The sequence below is a fragment of the Lacerta agilis genome, chromosome 5 (genome assembly GCF_009819535.1).
Source record: "Lacerta agilis isolate rLacAgi1 chromosome 5, rLacAgi1.pri, whole genome shotgun sequence".
NCBI lineage: Eukaryota > Metazoa > Chordata > Lepidosauria > Squamata > Lacertidae > Lacerta > Lacerta agilis.
The window spans coordinates 19341109-19368444 of record NC_046316.1 but is presented as its reverse complement, the minus strand read 5'-3'; the positions used below and the strand labels follow the sequence as shown (position 1 = coordinate 19368444).

Here is a 27336-nt window from a genome sequence, read left to right as displayed (position 1 = left end):
TGGAAGTCGAACGGATTCCGTTCCGGAAGTCCATTCGACTTCCAAAATGTTCAGAAACCAAAGCGCGGCTTCAGATTGGCTGCAGGAAGCTCCTGCAGCCAATCGGAAGCCCTGTCAAATGTTCGGGTCCCAAAGAACGTTCACAAACCAAAACACTCACTTTTGGGTTTGCGGCATTCGGGAGCCAAAATGTCCGAGTACCAAGGCATTCGGGATCCAAGGTACAACTGTATATGTTTTGGCAGTTTCCATGCATGTTCCATTTTAAGCTCCACACATTTGTTAGCATTTCACTTTTTGAAGAGTATTAAGTATAAGAGGACAACAACTGACAACAATATTGATTTCCGTGTCTCCTTGTTGCATGGAATTGGATTACATTTTCTAGTTTGAGTTCTGACACTAGGGACAGAAGCCCGTTTAATCAAGGCCTGCTTCAAACCTGCTGCTGGCAGTCCATTGCTTTTAGAACTTTCACCCAAACTCCATGTTACAACACATTATTATTATTATTAAGCTGACATACTTTTATTTTGAAGAGAAAGTAGCCGTGGGGTCCCGTACTGTAACAAACTCCTAATTGGGAGTGGGAGCCTGGATCCATTTCCTGCCGAAACTTCCAATTCCTCTTTTGTCCCCAAGAATGCAGTATTGTGCACTGCAAATATCAGGGGGAAAGAAACAATTCAGATCAGATATTTTCCCTTTATGTACCTGCTCCCCCCCCCCAATCAAAATAAGGGTGGCCGGTTCAAGCACACTCTTGCCAAGTGTCTTTAATGTGTACTTTGGCCCTGTGGCATTAGTCGAGATGCATGAGCCGATGCACATTTTAATCAGTGAAAGGTCTCCCTTCCCACCAAATATCTAAGGAAAACAGCTAAGCAGCGAAGAACTTTTGAGTGAAGGCCCACAGGCAGGGCATAAATATGACAAATTTGGGAACTGTAAGTTGCATCTCTCTGTATTTTATTTTTATGAGAATGTTTCCTCAATATCCTCTCACCGTTCCAGAGAATGCACCTGTGTTTATAGGCTCCTTACCTGGAAAATGTGCTTGTCTGTGTCTTCAGACAATTAGCAGATTGAACCATTGCCATTGATGCTTTATTGAAATGTAGGGGTGATAAATGACACATACACAAATGAGCACCTTCCCCAATCTATCCCACCCCACAAAGACTGCGGGCCTGATTTTTTTTTAAAAAATAATAATAATACAGGGGGGGAACACATAGACAAACATTTTAAAATTTCTTTAAAAATATATATATTCTTAGGAGTAAGTCGCACTGAGTTCAATGGGAATCCAAAGAAGTGGTACATAGTGTTGCTAGCGTTGTTAGATGTTGAATATGTGGTAGAGTATGCAAGACTCTTATCTATGTGCTGGTTCAAATCTAGTTTACTGCAACATTCAGGTTTAAACCCACTGTTTCAAGTTTTTGTTTCCAACAGTATTTGGAGCATTTGTATGTTTAAATGTGTGCATGTTGAATATTTTATCTGAACTAATGTTCAAATAGAGACCACTTAACCCTAGGGAGAGGGTGGCTATGGTAGGACATCCAGTGTTTTGTCACTGATGACTGCATGACTCTTGTGGACCCCAACAGATTTTTCACATGCAAAATAAAGGGTATCCCACACTGTTGTGAATCAGAAGGGAATGATTCATGTCCTCGGAAAGCATCCTTCAGCAATAGGTCACAATATCAGCAATAGATCAGATCCAGCAATAGATCCTTGGTTCAGTAGGAGCGAGATACTTTCTGTAGGGCAAATATCTGTTTAGCTCATGGGTAGGCAAACTAAGGCCCGGGGGCCGGATCCGGCCCAATCGCCTTCTAAATCCGGCCCACAGACGGTCCGGGAATCAGTGTGTTTTTACATGAGTAAAATGCATCTCTGGTTTATTTGTGGGGCATAGGAATTCGTTCACCCCCCAAAAAAAAACATATAGTGCAGCCTACCACAAGGTCTGAGGGACAGGGGACCGGCCCTCTGCTGAAAAAGTTTGCTGACCCCTGGTTTAGCTCTATAAAACCCATTTGCACAAAGCTGAAAACCCCATTTGGACAATCTTTTAGTGGACTTATGGTCACTGAAAGAGACAAATGCTGCATCTGATTTAATCACCGAACAATTAAGAGTTCTCCTCTGCTAACAGATCTGAATTTCTTTTCTCCTTAACTAAAAGAAAATAAAAGAACAATGAGAGTTGCATATTACCACTGCAAATAGTTTTGTTTGCTAGTTCCCTGAACCAAATAAAATGAATTCAAGAAAAAGGATGAAAAGTAGTTTAAGATGGCAGGGTGTAGTTTTTGAAACTTCCATTACTATTGGCTTTGAACTCTCTGGCTTTGTTGAATTGTTATGAGTCACCCCTACTCATTGACCTGATTAGGATGATTATATCTTGGCTTGATAAACCCAGACACCAATGAGCTTTTTGTCTGAGCACTCAGCCTCTAGTTACAGGTAGATAGCCGTGTTGGTCTGCTGTAGTCGAAACAAAATAATAATAATAAATCCTTCCTGTAGCACCTTAGAGACCAACTAAGTTTGTTACTACACAATGCATCCATGGGTGTGTTTTCCTTGTTGTGGGTGGGAGTTGCACCCATTGGCCACAACTCAAGATATCAGTGCACCATTATAGTTATTTAACGAATTTTCCTACCACCAACTTCCTCTTCCAATTACCTTTATGCACTAGGTAGCTCAACAGCTGGGAAATGCCCAGAAGGCTAGAATTTGCCAACAAGGGGCAATTTCTCTTTCAGAACCAAACTGCTTTTGTATCTTGGGGATTTACTTAGCAGTTTCCAGATGGTGGAGCAACTGCTAATGGGGAACTTTACAAAACAATCATGTTGTACATTTTGAGTGTGTGTGTGAAAATGGCACACAGTGGGTTTTTTCATTGAATAGCTTGTTTATGTAAATGAAATGCATACACAAAAGATCACCATGTAGTAGGGTTTTTTTTTTTAAGGAATTGGATGTATTCTGTGTAAGCTTTCCCACCTATTTCAAAATTGTACTCTTCATATTTTACAGATTAGATTGCTTGAAATGCTATGCATATCATGAACAACAATTTGTGCGCATCTCACATACGCAAGCACATTTGAGTACAAATCAGGGGCGCCAACTCCCTGGGGCCCTGGGTGCCCGAGCACCCACAAAATTCCCCACGAAGTGGCCAGGTACCCACAGATTTCGGTGCCAGGGTCATGCATGCTGTATGGCACCCATGGCCCCAGGCACCCACGGTCATGGGGCCAAGCTGACACTCGTGGTGAGCGGGGGGGGGGGGAGAGCATTCATAGTACATACTGTTAATTCAGATTAAGAATTACCCGTGCCTGCATATCTTGACACACCTCCCCTGCATCGAATTTGTGAGATGAAGTTGTATTCTTAACAAATAAGTACACTAGTCTTTCAGATGGTTAATATTAATGTCTCTCTATTCAAACATGCTGAAAACTGAATAGAACAGTTAACATATAACAGTCACACATCCTTTGCTGGATACAGAGAGCATTGCTAACACAAATGGAAGATTTCCCACCGTTTCAGATCTTCATCTCTCATGTTAATTAAAAAAAGAAACCAAGAAACCACATCAACTGACCATTAATACATTGCTGCTCTGCTCTTCCTCCTTTTGAGGATGGCAAAATGATAGAATGCTTTAAGAAAGGCATTGCCAAAATCAGATTTGTTGGTTTTCTTTTCTCCAGCAGAAATCATGCAGTGTGTTTCCAGTAGATTTTTAAGACTGGTTAGAAGGGGAGGTTCTTTGTTTGCTCGCCCCCTCCAGCAAAACTGCCAAGTCTGTGTTCATTGTCCTTTCCTATGATTTTGGGTAGCACCGCAACCCCAACCCCTTTTATCCAATCGTATGAGGACTTCTGACATTGGTTGAAAAATCTAATTGGTGGTACCATTCTGGATCAGATCAGTCAGAGTTTGCACTGAAATACCGCTTTAGTGAAAACACACAGCAAAGATTAGAGCCATAGAAAGTTATGTAAACAAGACAATTCCATCAACATTGGGGGGGGGATTTGTGTGTCTACGGATTTTGAATGGTGTCGGGGATTTGTGAATGGCAAGTAAAACAAATGGCATTTTTAAAGCATGTTTATCCAGTTCATTTGACAGGGAGTAAAATATTGCTTTCTTCTCATTATCACAGGAACATATCTACTGTGCTATTTTAGAAACCTGGCCCTTGAGAAAACTTGGGAATCAAGGTAATGCAATTTTTTTATAACAATATTCTGGCTGCAGATTAGAGTATTAATGTATTCCATCTATATAGTGTGCATATAGTTTAGAAAATATGATCTCTACCATTAAAGAGGAAAGGCTGTTTCGTCTATTTTTTTTTCCATTTTCTTTACTATAGTAATTTTTACAAACAGTTTAAGCAGATGATACTCTTGTTTAAAAAATAAAAATGTACTAATACATAGGTTGTTACTGAACACAAGTTCTTTATTCTGATGCCATATTGTGGTTTGTGGTTAAATAAAAACAATACAAAAGAAATTTCAAGTTCTTAGTAAAACCCCAACTGGCAAGTTTATCTTATTTTTAAGGACCTGATTTTGTGCTCACCCAGATCTCCATTAATATCAATGAATATTTTTCTAAAACCACTTTGGCTCAGTGGATTGCACAATGTGTAAAGGAAGCATCTGGAGACAGATTGCTGCTAATGTGTCCATTCAATTTCAGGGGTGTCCCTACATTTAGGACTGTGTGATCCCAGTTTTAAGGTTGAAAACTTAAGGACAGCTCTGGCCTTTACAATTTGCAGGGAGAACAAGACTTATACTTCCCATTTCCGTGTAACCCCTGAAGGAAAACTGGCACACGTCCCATACCACGAGATGTGCAGCTTTTGCTAAGGATGATACGGAGAAGCAGGAAGTGCCAGAGAGCTGAATTTTCTGTTTTTATCATCCAATGCTGCTCTGCACATGGACAATGGGAAATTAACATACACAAACCGAGCATTTCCTCTCCGAGGGGCCCAAAGGAGCTTTGGATCATGTCCAGTGAAGATGCTTCACTTGGTTATGGATCAGGTTGAAAGTGAATGGGAATATTAGAAATGGAAGTAAATTAAAGCGACAACTGCATATACATATATATATATGCCGAATACAGAAACACACAAGATCCTCCAGGCCCCTGGACAAGGAGTTAATAAAATTAAAATGCACACGTATGCACATAATTGAGCAGTCCCTCTGGAGTTCACAAATGACTTCCAAGAATAACATTCTGACAATACTCGAAATTCCATGGCAAACGTAATGTGGTTTAAGGTGTGGGCTTTTGTTGTGTTGTTCGAAAATAAAATAAAATAGGTAATATACACACAGGCTGCGTATCTGCCACGAGTAACCTTCCTCTCAAGTATAATTTTTTTCTGGTTTGAAATTAAAAGGTGGAGGAAACTGTTTCCAAATAAAAGTCGATGATAGCAAGTGCTGTTGTGAGAAGAAAAAATTCTTAGATTTACCTACTAGAGTAGTGCTCGTTTGGATCAAACCTCCTGGTATTAAAAAATTAAAAATAAAATACCATAAAGTACCCACACTTGTTGAAGTGCTAGCATTTAAGTCTTGACGTCACACATTCTAGTTTTTACAGGGGAGTAATATATTTGCATTAGGGAAATGCTTTAACTCCCCTGAGAAATGTTACTAGACTTACCAAAACCATTTTGGATTCCTGCAAAGTGTCACTGGAGGAGGACCTAAACTTTGAAATCCCCTTCTCCCTTACAACAACCTCCTGCAGTCCTAGCATAGCTGCTATGGCTTCATTCAGAATTCCTTGTTTGTTCGCTTGTGGAACGAATGGCCAAACTGACGTTGGATTTCATTTTCAGTGATATTTTGGTACGGCTCATTCGGATTTGTTTTACAAATCTGGATCAGTGACAAAACTCTTGTGTTAAACAGTGGTCTGTATTCTGGAGGCTGTGGGAGCCAGACTACTCAAAAGGGCTTGTGGTTAGGAGGCATGGGGGAGCATTGGCACTGGGCACAATGGTGTCACCCAAGCGAGCCCCATTGAAATCAATGGAAGCGAAGTAAGAACAGTAACTGTGCTCTTGCTCCCATTCATTTCAGTGGAAGATGTGCTGGTAAAATGCCCAACAAATGTTCTCATGTAGCACTCTTCTGAAATTCATACATCTAAGGTGTTGTGCCAGACTAAACCTTCAAACAGGACATCTGTAAAATTGTGAAAATGTGTTTGTAAGCCCGGAGGAAACAACAGAATAAGGAGTGGGAGAAAACTGGAAGAAAGGAAGAAAGAAACAAATCAAAACTTCTGATTAAGTGTTTTCCCTCCTGGTACCTCTCTTTCCCTTAAAAAAATATTTTGTTAAAAAACACTGTTATGAGGGCGATAGACTATTTGGTTTCTTCTAAGTAGATGCTCTTAAATTAATGCATATAAATAATTTGTATTTAATTTCCTCTCTTTCCTGTTTAGCAAAGCTTCAAATGCACAGATCCGTACATCCCACCCCCACCCCCACCCCTACCCTACCCCCCACCCCCGGTCAAAGTCACTTGACCGATGCTGAGTCTCTTTTAATTTCGCTTTTTAAGACAAACTGTGCCTCTTGTTCCGATTTCACCACAGGACTCATGGGCAGAAATGCTGTGTTTTCACTTGTACTGTTCTTGGCGTCGGCATTTGACAGCGCAAAGTCCTCCGACCTCCTTGTGTCAGTCAGGATTCGGATCTGCTCCTGGACAGTTTCTAACAATATTTTGACTTCTTGTTGTTCTGCAATAAGACAACTGCTGGCTGGGGCACTCACATTAACAAGTTCAGTGGAATAGGAGTTTTTGCACCATTTGATGCCTGTTATGTCTGAAACGTTTTGTGTCTGCATGCAGGCTTCGTCTAAGCCCACCGAAGGGATGATGGGGACGGAACTGGCCCGCGGAGATGGATAGCCAACCATATCCTTTGGAGCCACACTATTCAAATAAGAGCTTGTCTCTCTTGAAGGCAGTTGCATATTTATTGAAGTATTCTGTGGTGTTTTTAAACCAGTAGATAACCTGGAGGAGAGGAAAGGTATGAGACTTGTTAGCTTTTCTGAAAGGCACACTGATACAGCAGGATGGATAAATTCATTTCACAAAAAATGTATTGGGCAATAGGGATGTGTGAGAAATTGCACGAGTCCCTAAGCAACTGCACTAGACTTACAGAAATTCCTTCACCTTTTCTCAGCTGCTCTGCCTCCAAATTTGCTTCAGATTTAATTCTGTGAAAAATTATTTTTCAGGGACCAGGGTGCCTGAAGGGAAACTTCCTTCCTTTTCCATATATTCAAGTTGTATGAAATCTGGCAAGTGGTCAAATGAGGATCAGACATTTTCGATAAGAGCAACCTCCCCATGGAACTCTCTGCCAGGGAAGATTGTTGGTAAGTTTTAGAAGCTGGTGAGTTTGTCATTCTGTGGGCCAATGCAATGAAACTCCTCCTATCATGACAATGTAAGGTTGCCCAATAGTCATGTCTAAATGGAGATTCCTGCATAGTCAGGTTTTTTTCTACCCCAACACAGGACGGTTATGTTTATATTGGCTTAATTCAATTTATCCTTTGGGTGTTTCACTACTTTATTCCTGGCCTCTATGTACAGTCTGTCTGATCAACCGATTGGCATTTAGCATCCAGTTGTAACATGGTTTATGACAAAAAAAAAGCTCTGTTTGAGCATAATTAGTAGCTAAATGTTTTGCCAAACATCATTCACCCCTTTCCCCTCTGCAGTCTTCATAGCTCTATTGGATTCTGTGCCAGTGGGATCACATTGTTTGGAGCTGGACTTTGGAGTGGGGGAACCTGTTGTGAACTGATGTGTATCAATCTGAATTTGGGGGATGGTTTATCCCTGTAGGTCACAGCATGAGCAGGGCTTTTTTCAGCAGAAACTCACTGGAACTGCGTGCAGCAACTCTCAAACTGGGCCCCGGAAGAGGGAGGAGATGCCTCCCCAAAGCCCCGTTGCACCTCTGGCTCATGAGTAGTAGGGCCGGGGGGATAACTGTTTTCCAACATCGTAATATACCGCCAGCTAAACACCGCAATATATCACAATGTTGGAAAGCAGCTCATGTTGAAGCAGCAGCGGATGAGGCTGGCGTCCTAACACTCCGTTTGTATGCCTGCCTCATCCACTGCCATGGCATGGGCAGGGGGTGGGGAGCCAGCAGGCTTCCTCTCCATCACAGGGAGGAAGAGACAACCTGTTCACATCTCCTCCCCCACCCACCCATCCAAAGGCAGCATCTGCCGCTGCCTTGAGACGGGAAGGCTCAGATGGGGGGGGGGAGGGTGACTGTGCTTCCTTGAGGCTTCTTGCCCCCCCGGCTGAGCAAGCCCCATATCCTCTCCAGCATGTATGAGCCGGAGGGACATGGGGCTTGTTGAGGCAGAGGGAGGAACAAGCTGCATTGTGGCTTGCTGATGAAACCACCACCGCTCCTGATCTGCCTCCAGTGAGGGAGAAACAAGTTGCATTGCATAGGTGAGGTGCCAATACAGCTTGTTCCTCCCTCCACTTCTTTACACCACTTGGCTGAGGAGCATGCTGCTACCCTTGCCTCAGCCAAGCAGTTTTAGGGAGCCCTGAACTGCCAGCGGTGGGGTGGGGCGGGGTGGGGCTTCCCCTCCCCAGCTGTGATTGTGTTCCGGATTGCTCATGAGTATGAGCAGGATCACAGCTGCTCAGCCCTCAATAGAGAAGTTTAAAGGCACCCGCAGTGGCACAGCGCAGGCCCCAGGCAGATGCAGCCTACATCCAGGAGGGGGCGGCATCTTTCTCCCAGAAAGATGCATCCCTGTCCTCCCAGTGGATGGCATCCAGGCTGCTCACCGCAGCCCAAGCCCAGGAAGGTGGGCTGTGTCTCACACAGAGCCTGACAGGCTCCCTGCGCTTGGCTACTGTCACCTGGTTCATCTTCAGGGAGTGGGGGATGAGGTAGCTTGCCCCCCCATCAGCAGGCTGGGGCCAGCTGCATTAGCCCCGGCCCACTGGCGTGTTTCACCCCGTGCCAATGCAGCTTCTTTCAACATTGCAGTTGATTGCCAAACCGCAATGTTGTTTTCAACATCGTCCAGCTCTAGTAGCTTTGTTAAACTGCTCCACTGAGGTGTGGGTAGCCACATGCCCCTCAGCGGAGCAGTTTAAGGATGCCCCCTGTGAAGGTGGCTGAGGCAGCCCAGGCAGCTGCACTCACAGGGCTGCCTTCCTCCTGGGAGGCAGACCATCCACCCGCACAAAGGTGGTTGAGGCAGCCCCTGGCTCATGAGGAGATTCCCCACCAGCCCAAAAACATCCTCTTTGGGCTCTGGGGTGGTTCTTCTCATGGAGGTGCATTCTGGCACCTCCAGCACTGGGCATGAGTATAAATGAGTGACATAAATATGACATGAGCACTTTGCTTGCCTTGGTGCAAGCCTGGTAAGGGCCTCACCTCCAGAAATACTTCACACCCTGAAAAGGTCAACATTCAAAACCTGTTAAAATTCCTGAATGGAGGCCTCCAAGCTAATGGTGGTACAGGAAGCCAACAAAGAGATGGCCAGGGTCAGTTAATCACTCACTATCACAGGAGGGGGTGCCATTTTGTGGTTTTCCTCAGGTGCCAGCATGTTCTGGGGTAACCTTGGCCCAAAGGGAAGGGTATTGCTGAAAGCTACCCAATAAGTTCTGGTGTTCATTGAATTTTTTAGACACATTTTTTTCATCTTTCTCTACTTTCTCGAGTTTTGCTTTTATCTGAAGCTAATGGAAACATTGGCTGCTCCTGTTTGTGTGTGTGTGTGTGTGTGTGTGTTTTGCCTACCTTTGACAAGGTATTGTCTCCTGATCTGTGATCCTTGACTCTTCTAGTTGTTGGTATGCTGGTCCTGTGATCCCATTGAACCTGCCCCGAGGTAAGGGAGGAGTCCTCCGAAAGGCATTCCTGTGGAGCATCCTGGTTCGTTGACCTGGGCTGCAGCATGAAGAGAGACTTCTGGGAACAAGGACACAATAGAAACCATCAGAGCTTTCACCATGTAAACCCATGAAAGATGAAATGCAATATTACTAATTCATGGAGTGCAGCATTTTAACCCTGTTCTTTATAAATGCCAGTTCACAATTCTACAGAATTAGTGAGTCACAATTCTAGCTTTTCGTTCTGCGCTTAGTTTTCTGCTCCTACACCTGGAGAAATAGAATAAAGAGATTGATGCTACAAATGTTGAAAGCGTTTTTGCATTTGTTCTTGTGAGAATGTATTGTATGCTTGTCTGATTCACCCACTGTGGCTAGCCCCGCTTCTAGGGAGTCAAGAGTTCAAATAAATCTGTGGGTAATTCAGACATTTTAATGGATCCCCACAATGATGCAAGGAGCTACAGCAGAGAGATGTCCATAATGGTATGAGGTACTTTCTCCTGCTAATGCCTACAGCAGGAGAGCATTCAAAAGCCACACCCCTGAATCACCGCCAAAGTGGCAAAACAGTGTAAGGAACAGCCCTTTTCAACTGCATTTACACAATTATTACTGTCAGTTAGCTCTTGTCCCAGACTCTGAGCTACACCACCACTTTTCCGTTGAACAAAGCTGGAACTTGGAGCAGGCATACTCCAAATGGTCAAATATACCTAGCTCTTCCTTGAGGTATGTGACGGAAATCACATATTTCAATTAATCAAGCAGCGGCTCTACGACCACGAAAGATAGCGCTTGTTACCTCATACTCCGAGATCTTGTTCTCCGGAGGGCTTATGTATCACAACATCCTACAGAACCTGTGCCAAATATCTAAAGGATCTACTACTCCCTTCCCATCGAAGAGCCTTTATGCTTGCAAGACTAAATGCTTTCCTCTCTGCAGTGACCAAAGGCAGATTCTCACACATTCCATTTCATGCCCGTTTGTGTGTCTGCAATCAAGAAATATCTGATTCAATTGACCACATTCTCTTAGATTGCCCTTTACACAGCAGACCTCACCAACTGATGCTGAGCAAAATGTTGGACCTCCGGCCCACAACTCTGAGAAGAAGCCAAATAACATTTCTCCTGGCAGATCAGGACAAAGATATTACTGCTTTAGTAGCTTCCTTTTCAGCCACAATTTTACCAGAAAGGGTTCCCAATGAACCATCCTTTTGGAAAATAGACAGGGCATAGCAGAATATCCAAATGCACATTACCATAGTGGGACCTTATAACCCTTGATAGCTTCACCCTTGTCTTTTTAATTATTCCAGTTACTTGAAACGTTTTACACTGTGATGCCAATACAGGTATTTGATTGATTGATATACCCAGCTCTAGATCCTCCAGAAGCACCTCTGTAGCAAACATCTTGACAAGTCTAAGATGAAGTCCAGATCAAAAGGACATGTCTGCCATCTGATAACTACCTGGGAAGAACAATTATGAATCCATGTATTTTGGATCAGGACACCACTGATGCTCCAGAAATAGGTGAGAAAACAAGGCCAACTTCCTGACACCACATTCTGTCCACATACTAATTCTATACTAGTTAGGGGTTCAGGGTCAAGTGAGGTTCTCTTAAGGAGGAAACATATCACTGTCCTTCAAGGTAGAGGGTACTACCCCCAGTTAATCTACAAAGCATTCATCACTCCCTGGACTTGGTCAACATCTACTTTCCTCTGCCTTCTTCATTTGTGACAACCAATCAATTTACCAAGACAGTTGACAACCTAGGTTGTCATCAGTTAGATGCTTGAAGTATTGGTTCAATGTGGACACCATGTCTAGATGAAGAAACTGGTTAAAAAACAAAGCCATGCTCACATTTTCCTCCCATTGCACATGCTTGTCTCCCTGTGGAGGCAAACATGTTTATGAAGCACAACACACACACCACTGCGTTTACAACAACTCTGGGAACAAACACTTCTTTTTCCGTATGTTACTAAACAAAGCTGATTATCCATCGCATTATGGACAAGCACTTTCAGAAGCAGATTTTGTTTCCTCCAGCCTGGAGAGCTTCAACAGGAGGGAACACTATTTAGGCAATCAGAATGTGAGATAGAAATCAAAAGGTAATTTATTGCGTGCAACATCTGTCTCAAAACGTGAGGCGGGGGCTTGTGCAAGATCTGTGCACCTGCAGATGCTGCAACATATTTAACGAGGATGCTTCGCGAGAAGCAGAAGTCTTAATCTGGGTGGGAAGATCCCTTGGAAGTCATTAGAACCGTCAGCATCTTGCTTCTGTTGGCAGGTAAGCCGATTACAGCTGTGCGAAACAGAATCACAAGCAATGCAATGTTTCCCAGGGTGCCTTTCATGGGGTAGACAGGGACCTATGCTGAAGCACTTTTATCTCTGGGAGAGAGACAAGCAAATGCTTTGCCACCTCTTCTTTGCCACAGTTTCCAAGAAGAAGAAAAGAGAGAGAATAAAGCACACATTATGTGCTTCCTCTAGGACCAGTTCATATGCCCACATCTTACTTGCTCTGTCTTTGCACTTACATGGGACATTGAGCAAAAGCTCACAAGCTGTGATGCCTTTGGAGTGCTGTATCTGTTACATATATATATATATATATATATATATATATATATATATATATATATATACAGTATTCTCGACAGAAGAATATTTACTTTGTACTAGAGGGGAAAGGGAATAAATGTTCAGATGCATTCAAAGTTTCTGAATGTAATGGTTTCAAATTCCTTGGTTCAATACTAGGGGTTATATTTATGGGTCTGCAAGTCCAACTTACTGCACTTGTGCTTGTAATTTGAGGCAAGGTAGAAAAAGAGAAAGGAAATGGATGTGTCCATTTCAACACTTAAGCACACTTTGTGCTATAATGCACACCAGTTTGTGCGACATTTTGGGGTGGGGTGGGGAACCAAGTACTCAACCAATGCAGAGAATGCTCAGAAAAGCAAAGATATCTGAGATATTTGGTATTTATTCAAGCGGAAAAGGCAATGGAAATTAAGGGACTGATTTTGCACCTCCCTAATTGAAATAAATGAGACTCAACTGTTTAACTATGTGATTAAATCCCACTGATTTTAATGGGACTTGAATGTGTCAAACATCCTCTCTATTAAGCTTCACTGGGTGCTATCCAGAGGAAGCTAAGCTTTCTTAATACTCGCTGAAAAGAATAGGATTGAATGCATGTGGTGAAATGCTTAAGTTCAATTGATTTCAAGAGTTCCTGGTAGGTTCACCACAATTCTTCTTAAGAACCAGTGGGAAAAGAAGATAGTTAAGAAAATAAAGAAAACACAGCAGAAGAAATTAAGCCACAGCACTGGAATTGAGAACGTATACCTCAGTACTAACAATATTTATGTCATAGTAAGTCCACAATTGTTTCAAGTATGTGAAAAGACTGCAGCCATGCACTCTAATGTTTTTAAGTTTAAGCTCCTGTTTGGATTGCTTTTCAGAATAAAGACATTGCTGGCATGGGGTATCAGGCATATTTTTCAGAGAATCTGTGAATGTGGATACAAGTCAGGATACACTAGATTACTCTGTTGTCTAGTACAGAGAAAACACCCAACACAAAGGCTAGAGAGACCAGCAATTTTCAGCTAAGATGAATTTCAAAGGTGTATACAGAAGCTCTTGATTGGACAAAACATCAGTGGAATTATAAAGGAGGGGATGGATGGATATGTCTAGTGAAACTGTGCACAGAAACTCTACAGTTGTGAGACCCAAGCCTTGGTGGATGTCTCACAAATTCCAGGAGTAAATATAATTGGTTGGATCCAAGCATAGTTATGCTTAGAGAGAACCATAGACATCAATGGGATGACCATGTTAATGTTCAAATGAAGTCAATGGGTCTTGTATGGATCTCACCCAATATGACTAGTGGTTAGACTCTTCTGTTTGATTAGCTCTAAATGATGTTTTACATGTGCACCTAAATATGTCACTTGTGAATGTGGTAAATGTATGTATCTCACTTGTACATTCACCTGAAAACCAAAATTGGCTGGGGCTTCCAGAAGGGCACATGCTAGACAGCAAGTTTGCCGCTCTGTAATGTGCAAAATGGCTCTACTTCTGCTGGGAGCCTGAAACATTTATAAATCTTGTTGTAAGTTAGCTTTAGTGATAATTGATATTCTTCATAATTTCCCAATTGACGTTTCCTGCAGGTCAATGACCTTTCACAGAAAAGAAGTTCCCTTCTCATGCCTTAAGGGATATGATGCTTCCATGATAAACCCTGTCAAGTCTTATTGAAATTCTTTAACCTTCCCTCAAAACTCATATTGACATTTTGCTTGAGCGGGACTTTGAATTTGCCCTGAATTTTGCTTTAGGTAGAATCAATTTGGTGATGACTTTTACACAGGCACCTGCATTTTCTAGACTGATCTAAAAATAAATTGCATGAGCAAGAGTTTATCATGATGTATTTACTGTTATCATGCTATATCTCTCTGCTGAGAAGAAGGGATCAAGTAAAAAACCCCAGATGACTAATCTGTCTCTTGTACAGTATCTGTAGCATAAAATAACTTACAAAGCAATTGCACAATGCATACAATCAATGCTAGGCTTATAAATCACTGACGTTCAGAAGTCTATTGCCTGTTCTAAAAAACAATGGTCTGGTGTATTAAATAGTAAATTATAAAATGACAAAAGCAATCACCTATAAATCAAATCAGGCCCATGAATCTGCAAAGGCACATATTTAAAACACCAATACTGCAAAAAGGACTTTCATTACTGCATCCTTATTTATATAAATGAAAGTCCTTTCTTAAATAGTTTAAATACATTAAATAGCATTTCAAGGAATCATCAGATCACCTTGTGCTTACCCTGAAAGTGCATTGTGGATTTTGGATATTAAAATTGAATGCAGAGTTATCCAGCAACTACAGTGACAAGTGTGGAGGTGGATCCACTCCTTGGTCCATTCTGTGTGGTTTCACAAGCACTAGGAACAGTCTCCCCCTCCCCTGATGAGATACCTCTGCCTACAGACTCTGATGGCTGATCCACAGACTGCTTGCAGGACTCAAAGGTCTCTGCAAAATTGGAAACTCCATCACACCGAAAGAGCCAAAGGCTGTGGGAGTAGACACTGGTTCTTTAACTGGCTAAAAGGCAATACCCGGGGTGGGACTGCAGATAATGGTTACCTTAGGTAAAGGTAAAGGGACCCCTGACGATTAGGTCCAGTCGTGTCCGACTCTGGGGTTGCAGTGCTCATCTCGCATTACTGGCCGAGGGAGCCAGCATGCAGCTTCCGGGTCATGTGGCCAGCATGACTAAGCCGCTTCTAGTGAACCAGAGCAGTGCATGGAAACGTCGTTTACCTTCCCGCCGGAACGGCACCTATTTATCTACTTGCACTTTGACATGCTTTCGAACTGCTAGGTGGGCAGGAGCTGGGACTGAGCAACAGGAGCTAACCCCGTTGTGGGGATTTGAACCACCAACCTTCTGATCAGCAAGCCCTAGGCTCTGTGGTTTAACCCACAGCGCCATCCGCATCCCCAATGGTTACCTTACTCTGCTCTAAAATTCAGTTCATGAATCCAGGATTTTGCTGACACAATGGGATGTTTGACCTCATCTACAGGAGCACTATCCATGGTCCTGAATTCCAATTTCGTTGTCTTTTGAATTGCCCTGCCAGAGAGAATCAGGATTTTCTGACCTTCCCTTGTTTGGGCTAGCACACCTCTCCAGTGGTCAGGTGGATCAAGTGTTCTCTCTTGAATTATAGCAACAGTGAAGAACCTCTGACACTCAGATCTAACGAGGTGTATACCATGCCTTTCAGTTTGGCCTGCGAAGCCAGTTGGGAAACAATGTTCACCTGTCAATCACTTGACATCATCAGATACAGTCATCTATTATCTCTGTTCTAAGAACCACAGAGAGAACCTTCCAGCAACCCCCACCCCAGAATTGGAGTGAAGAAAACTGGAATTGTCAACTTTTTTTGGGGGGGGGGACATCTAGTTGGCCAATGTAAGAAAAGGATGCTAGACTAGGTGGGTGATTGTTTTCTCTCAGGTGAATATGTTAAGCAGCCATTTTTCACATTGAGTGCTTTTTGTTTGGGGGGGGGGGGCACTGAGAAAATCGGGTCGTTGGCATCACTGTCTGCCTACAAGAAGATGAGTCATTAACTTCATGAACTGAAATGAGGCAGGAGGGGTGGGTGGGAATCTTCTATCATGATGGTTTCTCAGAATACAATTGCCTCCTTCACTGGTCTGTGACTACAGCTTTGATGACATCCTTAATACTTCCTCTAGGCCTTTTAGAAAAAGAGAGAGAGAAGAATGTGGAACACAGAGAGCAGAAGTAATAGCTGTTTTGCATCTGGAGTGGAACAAATGCTGGACATCTGCTTAATGAACAGATCAAGGCTCCTTCCGTGCCATACACTCTTAAATGTCCCCCTAGTCACTGTGCGTGACTGTGCTGCATATGTATTACAAAACAAATGTCAATTAAGAGTCGCTTCCTTACCTGTGTGGCTTCATAGCCTGGCTACCTCTGTCAGGAGACAAGGCTTCCGGAAAGGACTGAGTTCCTGAAAAGCTAGATTCCATCATTTTTTCCATCACTGGCTCTGGATGTCTGTTTGCCTTTGAATACTGTAGCAAAGAAAATGAGGGGCAGGAAGAGAGATTAATGTTGCATTAATAGCCATGTATATGACTCCGTATACGTATGAACTGTGAGATAATGTCTGCTCATGGCACAAAAGCAGGAGGTGCCAGATTTTGATCTTAAAAACACCGTATACTTCCCAGATCCAGGGAGTGGGCTTAGATTGTGCCAAGGGATAAGACCTGGTGGATCCAGGTGAGCATATTCTGCTACTAGCCACAATAGCTATCTGCTATTTTCAGGGAATTACAGGTGGGAGAGCAGTGTTGTGCTTCGGGTTCTGCTTGTGAGCTTCCTACAGTCATCAAGTTGGTCACTGTGTGAGCCTGAGCTTGGAAAGTTCATTTGAAAGCTAGTTCCAGCTCCAGCTCCTCCCCTCCAAAATGGAATTAGTTCAGTTCCCATCAATTCACAGTTCATCCTCCAGGTCCTTCAGAATTTTACAAGCTGCTCTGTTAAAGTATAAAATATACTTAAGAAGACTCAGAAAGTCTCAAAAGACACACCCAATATAATGAGAACAATTGTGGTATTTATTTCCCCCTGAACACTTGTGATATTTATACTTGAGCAGCAGCAGCACTTTTCAGAGAGGTACATAAATGGTAAATGCACAGAGTTAAGTACGATCAAACCCACAGAGAAAGACTTTATTTGCAACAGATATATTTTATTTATTCCCTAGGTTTCTTGCAAGACCATCAAATGCATGCATAATATTCCTCCTGGTCATTGCAGGGAGGCTTACTAATACTATACCACAGCACAAATGAGACACCACTCTGACCTTAAGGGGTTGGAGTTAGCAGCCACTCAGTCACACACACACAGCCATTTACACCACTGTCACAATCATGCCCCCCCTCCCCCAGAATCTTGGGAAAGAACAATGGTAGGAATTGTACTCGATACCCTTAACGAACTACATTTCCCAAGATGCTTCATTCTGTTAAAGAACTTATCATTATTTATGACAATCAAGAAAAAATAAAGATAAAATTAACCAGATACAATCGTCCTAAGGGAAGTTGCACAGCAAAGTAAGTCTGACAAACCAAAGCAAAATCAGTTCCTTAACATTCAGAACATCTCAAAGTTGTACTTAATCTTTGAGAGCATCTTTGAGACAATACTGGGATCCGGTTTGCCACAGAAACACTTTGTATTTGTCCTGGTTCTTTTGACTTTGATAAATGTGTCAACTTAGACATTAAATCAAATTCTCAAATTGCACCTGTCCATTCATTAACACTAGCTATTATTGGCATACTTGCTATAGCAACCATATAAGGAAATAGTTCTTGGTGTTCTTTCCTCATTGACTCAGCAGTATAATTTAATAATAATAGCAGAGGGTCATATGGGATTCCATAACCTAATATTTTTTATATTAAATCAGCAATCTTTTCCTAATATTCCTTTACCCCATTGCATTTCTGCCATATGTGTTATAGTCTCCTGTTTCTTTCCGACAAGTCTGCCACGTCTTTGGGCAATTCTCATTTCCTTTACTTATGACTTCAGGAGTTTCATACCAACTTAGCATTATTTTAGGATAGTTTCCCCTTATATGCATGTGTCTGGAGAACATGTTTTGCCAGTCCAAAATGTACCCCAAGTCTTCATTTCCAACATCTTGTGCCCACTTAATCATTTGTGGGGGAGGTGGCAGGCATCACTTTATCCCAATATCTAGGTTTTCCAAATAATCCAATTTATGTTCTGCTGAGGCTCCTTTCCATAAGGAACTTACCACAATATGTCCACAAAATATCACCATTTCAAGTCACATAATTCCACAATGAACAACAGATTCTGAACAAGCAGGAATCTGATGAATACAACAAGGGTGGGGAACTTCTCCCCAAGCCACACCCACCTGCCACACCTCTGACATCATATGTGAGGGACAGTTAGAGATGGAAGCCTTCAAAGATGCTCCCAATTGTGTATAGGCAAGGGAGCCTTCCTTTCACCACCGATCAGCTGACTGGCAGTGAGAGCAACCCTGCTTGAATTGGCTGCCCTGTGGTTCTGCAGCTAATCCATAGAGAAAGCAGATTCGGAGTCATAGGCCATCAACTGAAGGTCAGTGGCTTCTAGTCTGCTGGATCAGCTATGCAGCTGCGTTCCCGGTAGAGCAGCCAATTGCTGAAGAGAGAAGGCTGCGTAACTTCATGTCTCACTTGGCTTGGAGTTACTTTTTGTAGCACAGTTTGCCACACTATAAAGGGGGGAAATATGCTCAGTTGATGTCATGGTGATGTCAGGTGATTGGCAGGTGGATGGGGCCCCACCCATCTGTCAAAAAAATCTACTGGTATACAAAGGGGAGGATTCAGAATGCAAAATTTGAATTTTTGAGACAAGCCGTTTTGTTTTTCGTCAACAGCTATGCAAATGACACCGGAACTGAAAAGGTTTCTCTGTCTCAGTTTAAATAAAGCATTAATATTTTCCTCATAAAATAATTAGCTGTCATAATGCTGATTAGAGCTGAAACTTTCATAAACAATAAAGTGAATATATTCTATATGGCAAACTCTGGCAAACAACAGTGTGCATACACTTAATATCTATATATATAAAATGCAAGTGTCTCTGCGTCCAGTCCGTGTGTCTCTGGGTTTGCGCTACTGCGCATGTGCCCCAGGGACACAGGGATTGGACGGAGAGACATCGGGCCGGGAGCAGCGGCGGCAGTTGAAGCGGGGCCGTTGAAATGGAATGTCGGCTCTCCAGAAGATTGGGGAGGCCGAGGAGGAAGGCCACGCTGCTGCCGCCGCCGCTGCACCTTCCCGCGCTCGGCTCCACCACCAGCCAGGCTTCCCGCCCCCCGCCCCCCTGCCAAAGCCTGCTTTAGCAGGAGGTGGGGGGGTGGAGAGGCAAGAAGCGGTTTCTCCACTTTTGCGGAGAAGCCGCTTCTTGCCCGCCCCGCCCCCTGCCAAAGCCTGCTTTAGCTGGAGGTGGGGGGATGGAGAGGCAAGAAGCGGTTTCTCCGCTTTCGCGGAGAAGCCGCTTCTTGCCCACCCCGCCCCCTGCCAAAGCCTGCTTTAGCAGGAGGTGGGGGGTGGAGAGGCAAGAAGCGGTTTCTCCGCTTTCGCGGAGAAGCCGCTTCTTGCCCGCCCCGCCCCCTGCCAAAGCCTGCTTTAGCAGGAGGTGGGGGGGTGGAGAGGCAAGAAGCAGCTTCTCCGCTTTCGTGGAGAAACCGCTTCTTGCCTGCCCCGCCCCCCTGCCAAAGCCTGCTTTAGCGGGAGGTCGGGGGGGTGGACATATGTTCTAGCGCCCGTTATTTTAACGGGCTGAAACCACTAGTGTGTATATATTCTGACAATGCATCAGTATAACTCTATTTTAGTTCTCCCCTGCCTCCAAATTCCTCCAATATAATTTCCCAGTTAAATACAGCTTCTCAAAAATGCAGTCCTTGCTATGCAGAAACTGTGCTATACTGAAAATGTGGTGAACCTCATTAATCCTCAATTTCAACTTTTCCACACAAGCACACCTGACCCACCAAGCTCTTCTGGAGCTCTACTGTTGACCTTCATATTCTACAAGGCTCCCCTTCTTACCAACTGGATTTCATCTTATTTTTCCACAAATTTGTCCTCCGTTCCCAAACTTCCGCAAGCTGCCACCTCTACAAATTATGCTCTTTCCAATAGCAATGAAGGATAGCATGCTTATGACATTGCTTTGTGCAGAATCAGATCATTGGTCTATCAACCCCCAGCATTCTTTAATTCAAATGACAGCAGGGGCTCTCTTAAGTTCTCAGAAATAGGAGTTTTCCCAGCCCTGGTAACTGTTCTCTAACTGGATGTTAAATGATTTAACCTGGGACCTTTGATACATATAAAGTCCCAGGCTAAATCCTTTAACATGTTTCTGCGCTTCCAATTTCCCACCTAGCTGATATTGCACGGAGAGCAAAACCGGACCTACATTTCTTCCTTAGTATTGCAGGAACAACTTCCTCCCTCAAAAAAATACTTCCTCTTAATTGTATTTCACTATTAATATATTTCTTCTTAATTGTATTTCAGTTCAACAATTACTTTGATAAAATACATATTTTTATATGTGCTAATGGCTTTACATACCTATTAGGTCCATAAATTACCATATAGCATATATTCAACTCAAAAAAGCCACAATTTGCTGTTGACAAAGGACAGTTGGACAGATAAAGGGCCCCATTACCTTCAGTAGCTTAGGGCCTCATCAAATCTAAATCCGGCCATGACCATGTGGCTGGGACAACTAGAAATGCCAGCAGAATCCTTCATCTAGTATATATTTTAAAAGGTGGCTTGTCTGTATGTCCACTTGTCTGTTCCTCAGGTGGGGATGGTGGTCATCAACGTTGGGCCACAGGCCACCATTTTGAGTCCAGGTGGTGTACCCAAATGTGACTTGGCTATGACTTCACCTATTTTTTGACATAGGTTCAGGCGCCACTTGAAATATCATCACCAAACTCAGCATAACAGTTCCCAATGTGGGGGCGGCAGCCTTTGCTGATGTTTGGATACCAGGTCCCATTTTTGAACCAAGGCAGCAGACCAAAATGTGACTTTGGGGTGATTTTTGTCATGTTTTTGTGTTAGGCCCAAACTCACAAATTATACTATCCATTTAAAAATCAAAATATTTTTTTTGCTTTCTAAAAATTCCCAGGCAGCATGGGGTAGGAACTGGAAGGAAACCAAGAGAGACTGCCCTCTTTTTCCTCTTAATAGTGTGCTTTTAGCTTTTAAAAAATGCCATGTGTAGACACTGTCCTTGCTTGGGGGAACCTTGTTTCTTCTATGGGATTTCTAGCTAGGTAATAAAGGTAAAAGTAAAGGTAAAGGTAAAGGTCCCCTGGATGATTAAGTGCAGTCAAAGGTGACTGTAGGGTTATGACACTCATTTCGCCTTCGGGCTGAGGGAGATGGCATTTGCCCACAGAAAGCTTTCCGGGTCATGTGGCTAGCATGACTAAACTGCTTCTGGCGCAACAGAAAACTGTGATGGAAACCAGAGTGCACAGAAACACCGTTTACCTTCCGCTGCAGCGGTACCTAATTATCTACTTGCACTGGCATGCTTTCAAACTGCCAGGTTGGCAGGAGCTGGGACAGAGCAATGGGAGCTCGCCCGGGCACTGGGATTCGAACCGCTACCCTTCTGATTGGCAAGTTCAAGAGACTCAGTGGTTTAGACCACAGTGCCACCCACGTCCCTAGGTAATATGTGCACAGAATCCACGTGTATGGCTATTTGCTGGACTGAAGCAACAGTGAGGCTACCTTGGACTGCAGATCTTGGAAAGTTGTCAAACACACTGTGGAAAGTAAGCCATGAGCAGCATCCATCTTGCCTCTGCAGCTGTCCTCTAGCAACTGGAGTTAACTTTCTGTTGCCAGGATTCCCTGAACTGCCACTGTGACTTGGGGAGAGTGACAGACTGACTACTCCAGGTTGAGCATTATGATGTCTATGTGATGTCTACCTGTTTCTAGCTCCTCCTGTCCAACAGCTGTCCTCTGTGATCTCATGCTTATGACGCCTGCCAGAAGGAGAGAGACTGGCCATTGTGACTTGGCGCTAATGCTGCCAAAACACTGGCCCATGCAGTCCCTCATATGTCCATTTGAACAAGAGGTGCTAGTCTCATTCCCACACATTACTAATTTAATAGGCTAGGGTATTCATCACTATCTTTATCTTTCCTCTTCCCCGATGCAACTTTCAATGGTCCCAAGGCAGCCAAACACCTCCATCTAACAGTCCTTTCTCAGGCATGGGGTAAGTGCCCCTTAACTCCTGTTGTCTGTCCATGGTAGCACCTCTACTATTGCCAGTTACTGCCTGTCATTTCTCCAATGAATGGGAGCCACTGAAGCACCAGCAGCTACTGGCGGGAAGGCAGAGGGCCTTCTCGGTAGTCACACCCACCCTGTGGAATGCCCTCCCATCAGATGTCAGGGAAATAAACAACTATCTGACTTTTAGAAGACATCTGAAGGCAGCCCTGTTTAGGGAAGTTTTTAATGTCTGATGTTTTATCTTGTTTTAAATATTCTGATGGGAGCCGCCCAGAGTGGCTGGGGTATAAATATATTATTATTATTATTATTAGGAATCAGAACCAATTTGAGGTGGGTTGCCGTTATTCTCATAAGGAACAATGGAAAGCTGAAATGAAATGAAAACTAAATACAACTAAACAAAACGAAAGCATGCACCCCATGCACCCCTAAAAGGCAGAAAAGGGGTCCTGTCCCATCCCTTGGCCACTATGGAAATGTTAAATTAAAAAAAAGGTTACTACTTTTATCAGTTAACCTGCTGATATTGCACTGCCTGAAAGTGAAGTGAGCCAAGTCAGTTGACTCCTGCCGAGACCCAGGAGGAGGACTGGCCCCTTTAAGCACTCGTGCTCAGTGTCAGCCCAAGACATTTTGGCACTTGAGGCAAACCACAAAATGTTGCCTTCCCCCTTCCAGGAAATGGTGTGTGTGTGTGAGGAAAATAAAGATCTATATTGGCAGCAAGAGTGGGTGGAGACCGCAGAGCCTCCTATTCACCAAGAGGCCACTGTAGAGGTTGCATTGAGGTAGCGGCAGATCTGGCCTCTAAGGAGCACACGCCAACTGTTGCTGCCATTGTAGTAGAAGTGGCAATACTGGCAGTGATGCATTCCTTGGAGGCTCCTGTGAATCCTGCCACCCAAGGCGGTTGCCTCACCTGGCTTCGTGGGTGAGCTGTCCCTGCTGGTGCAAATGCTGGCTGCCCGCTGATGAGGCTGCACAAGGCCATTTAACCTATGGGTGGGCAAACTAAGACCTGGGAGCTGGATCCGGCCCAATCACCTTCTAAATCCAGCCTGCAGACGGTCCGGGAATCCATGTTTTTACATGAGTAGAATGAGGGCTTTTATTTAAAATGCATCTCTGGGTTATAGGAATTCATTCATTTTTATTTTTTCATAATATACCGGTACTCCGCCGCTCCCCACAAGCTCTGAGGGACGGTGGACCGGCCCTTTTCTGAAAATGTTTGCTGACCCCTGGTTTAACCAATTTACCACCCTCCTGAGCCTTGTGCAATAGGGGCCAAGCCCCTTCTAGCCAGATTTCACTGGTGCGGGAGTGTTGCCGAAAAAGCCTTGCATAAAGTTGTTGCTTTGAGCAGCAAATTCAAGAAAATGTTCCACTTTCTTGCTCCTCCTTCCGTGCTTATTTTCAATTTCCTTTCATGTTTAAAGGCCCATGTTCAGAGCTGGAATCTGTGCATGATTTGCCCTTTCACTTTTGGTCAGAAGTGCTGAGTGCGCTTTGAGAATTGCTTTTGCTCCACATGGCAAGCGACTCAATACCCTGTCCAAGTGCAGCAAATTTGCTCTGGCTACTAGATCAGCTTGGCATTTTGGTACAGTAAAAGGCTTAATTGTGCTATTATTGTGAAAGTGCTTATTGTCTCCTGGCTGATTATATTTGTGCTTGTTGTTAGAGCAATTACTGAAAAGCACTTTTGAGGCATGTAGTTAAATAAATTAATGAATAATGATAGCATTTAAAAATAAGCTTTTGTGCAAATTTTCCAATTATTCACAGTTTCATGGAGAAAATCAACTGTCAAATGCAATTACCTATCCACTCACTAGCAATTTCCCACTCCTACCTCCCAAGGCTGGCAGTCCTAAAGAAATCAATGGAGACAGCATGGTCCAAACACAGAGGAGACTGGCCTCACAGCCAATTTCAACACCTCACACTGTCATGGAATCAGCAGTGTGATCTTGGTTGGTCCTGTTTCCTAGTTTGTTTAAGAGAGGATAGCTGCCTTCAGCTGTGAAACACTTTGATAGCAGGTGGAGGAAAGGCACTACATATCAGCTCTAATAGAGATGGTAGCTAATGGTGACATTTAGAATAGGAAGTGAATCACAGTTCAGCAACAAATCATACATAAAGTCCCAGGTTCAATCTCTAGCACACTTCCAATTAAAAGAGTGCACGTAGCACAGTTGGAAAATACTCCTTCCTGAACAGCAAAACTGCCACCAGTTACAGTAGGTGATAGTGGGTGATTCTTGAGACAATGATATGAAACACAGATGGGTGTTCCCCAGTAGAACTTTGCTGGAAGTGAAAAACTCTCTTCTAATGTTCTTATGTCTCTCAAAAGTGACAAATCTCCATAGCCACTAATCCTGCCCAGGGATTCCATAGCCACTAATCCCGCCCCCATGCAGATACATGCCCCGGGCACCAGCAAATGCTGCAACAGCACTGATCCTGTCTGTTCCATCATGTATACCCTCTGCTCAGTGCTGAAATGAAATTAGGATAATCCATTCACCCCTTCTTCCATATTGATGGGAACTGTGCATGATATACCATGAGGGATTAGGTTAGAAAGAGATGGGGGGGCATTAAAATTCTGGTCCTCAGATGGTACAGAGGTTCAACCTGTGTCCATTAGATCTTGGGCCAGGAAACTGTATTTGTGGCTCAACTGAATGTAGCAGAGAGTTGGAGCCAGTTTATCATTGTATTAAGAGTAAACTTTGATGGAATTCAATGTGGTGCTAAGGAGATTGTTCCATGAGCACAAGCATTTTTGTGTGCCTGACGTAACAATCTTCCCTCTCCTCCAACAGCATGCCATTCTCTTATAATTTTTATAGATTGGTTCTTATTTGCAAAAGTTTCTTAAGTTTCTGTCCATGAGTAGGGAGCTGATGTTTGGAGCAAATAACACTAAGGTGCCTTTTTGGTTAAGGGACGCAGGTGGTGTAAACCACTGAGCCTTGGGCTTGCCGATCGGAAGGTTGGCAGTTCGAATCCCCGTGATGGGGTGAGCTCCTGTTGTTTGGTCCCAGCTCCTGCCCACCTAGCAGTTCCAAGTAGATAAATAAGTACCACTCTGGCAGGAAGGTAAACAGAGTTTTACCTGCTTTGTCTGGTTCACCAAATACTTCTTGGACTGAGATAGCCTGACCACTGTAGACCATATATTGGTAACATTGAGGGTGGATTACTGCAGTGAACTCCATGTAGGGTTTCCCTTGGACCTGGTCCAGAATATCCAGCTGGGGCAGAATGTGGTGGCTAGACTGCTGATGGGGAACACATAGCCGCCAACATGGGACACCACTGTTAAAACATCCCCATCTATACTGAGCCTGGTTCAAGTTCCCTGTATTAATTTACAAATTCCTAAACAGGTCCAGGGTCTTTACTGATTTATAATTTTTGAAAAATGCTTTGATTTTTTATTTTAAAAAAGAAGAAGAAAAGAAATAGGGGTAGACAATGCTGACTTCCAGACTGGTATCTGAGCATAAGGAGAACAAAGGCTCGTCTATCCTGGCACCCTATTCTCACAGGGCCCAACCAGGTGAAGAAAATATTAGCCCTCAAGAATACAGAAGCTGGCTGTCCCTAAATCTGAAATATGTACCTAATTTTCTCTTAGAAAATAAAGAATGAAAAGGCTCTTAAATGTTACATAATTAGGTATGTCTGTTACTTCCTAAATATAGTGTTGCAGATCGTAAGTATTAGTTCCACATCTTACAGCATGAGAAGTATAACGTCAAATGTAACCCTCCTGATCTGAACCTTCGGTGAATCTAGGGAGCTCGCAATTTATTGAGCAGTTTGAAAGAAGAATGCAAATGAGAAAACATGCCATTTTAAAGCGCCGTGTGAAGTGCTGTGTCACAGATGAAAAACACCTCTTGAAAGCAAACATCCATGTTTTTAACCTTGCATGCAGATTTGATAATCAAGCTATTGAAGCTTTCGTTGGCACAGAGGTGAGCGAGGGAAGAGAAGAAGGACTGTGGTAATTTTTTTTAACTGCAGTTATGCAAACAGCTGAAAACATAAATGAGGCTAGCTGAAGTGAAAAGCAAATTTGCAATGCATTTAAAATGGGCTGCAAAAAGGAAGTGGCAGGATTATAGTCACTTTCTTGCATTTACATAGCATGGCCTCTTGAAAACAAGATCCCAAAGGGACACTGAATTCAGCACATATGTACAAAAGGGTCTTTCTGCCATGCAAATCCTGCCTGTCAGAGCGCTAAGGTACAATAGTATACCAAGCTATGGGTAGAAATGATGGGGGGGGGGGGTCCTAATTCACCATGGGGTGGCAACCTATGGCCATAGGCTGTCGGAATACACTGCGTGTTTCAACTTGTTGAAAGGCAGTTTAAGTTTGGTGAGTGGATGAGACAGCAGGGCACACCAGGCTTTGGTTTTCGGGGAAAGATCTGTCCGGGCAAAAGCTCTTCTCATCTTCTAATATGTGTGCCCAAAGTGCAGCCTGTGCTGTTATGCAAAGTAACCTTCAAGTTGAACGCAACCTTCAATTATGAGATAGTCAATTGCAATGCATAATGAAGGCACCCCATTAATCTTGTCTTTCTGGGAGGTGAGAAGAAAGAGAAACGAACTATCAACGCCAGCAAAATGGAGCATTAAAAACTGAGATGGAGAATATTCTTGCTTATGGGCTTTTAATCCCACTACCTCGATGCATCTGTTCATGGATAGGCAGTGGCATTTCTAAGATAAACAACAACAAAA

General features: G+C 43.4%; 1 protein-coding gene and 1 long non-coding RNA gene across 2 annotated transcripts in view; one reads left to right on the top strand and one right to left on the bottom strand.

Annotated features, from left to right (window-relative positions):
• Positions 1 to 4086: 4086 nt before the first annotated feature.
• LOC117046639 lies at positions 4087 to 10318 on the top strand. Its single transcript, XR_004426600.1, has 3 exons — positions 4087 to 4271; positions 7349 to 7489; positions 9966 to 10318. It is a non-coding gene; the product is annotated as an uncharacterized LOC117046639 (long non-coding RNA).
• Positions 6596 to 27336, bottom strand: part of NRG3 (neuregulin 3) — a 550949-nt gene continuing 530208 nt past the window's right edge. The window contains exons 7-9 of the mRNA XM_033148775.1: positions 16599 to 16726; positions 9919 to 10089; positions 6596 to 7118 (exon numbers count right to left, since the gene is read on the bottom strand). Coding sequence (XP_033004666.1) covers positions 6614 to 7118; positions 9919 to 10089; positions 16599 to 16726 — 804 coding nt within the window. The 3' untranslated portion in view covers positions 6596 to 6613. The remainder of the gene's footprint in view (positions 7119 to 9918; positions 10090 to 16598; positions 16727 to 27336) is intronic.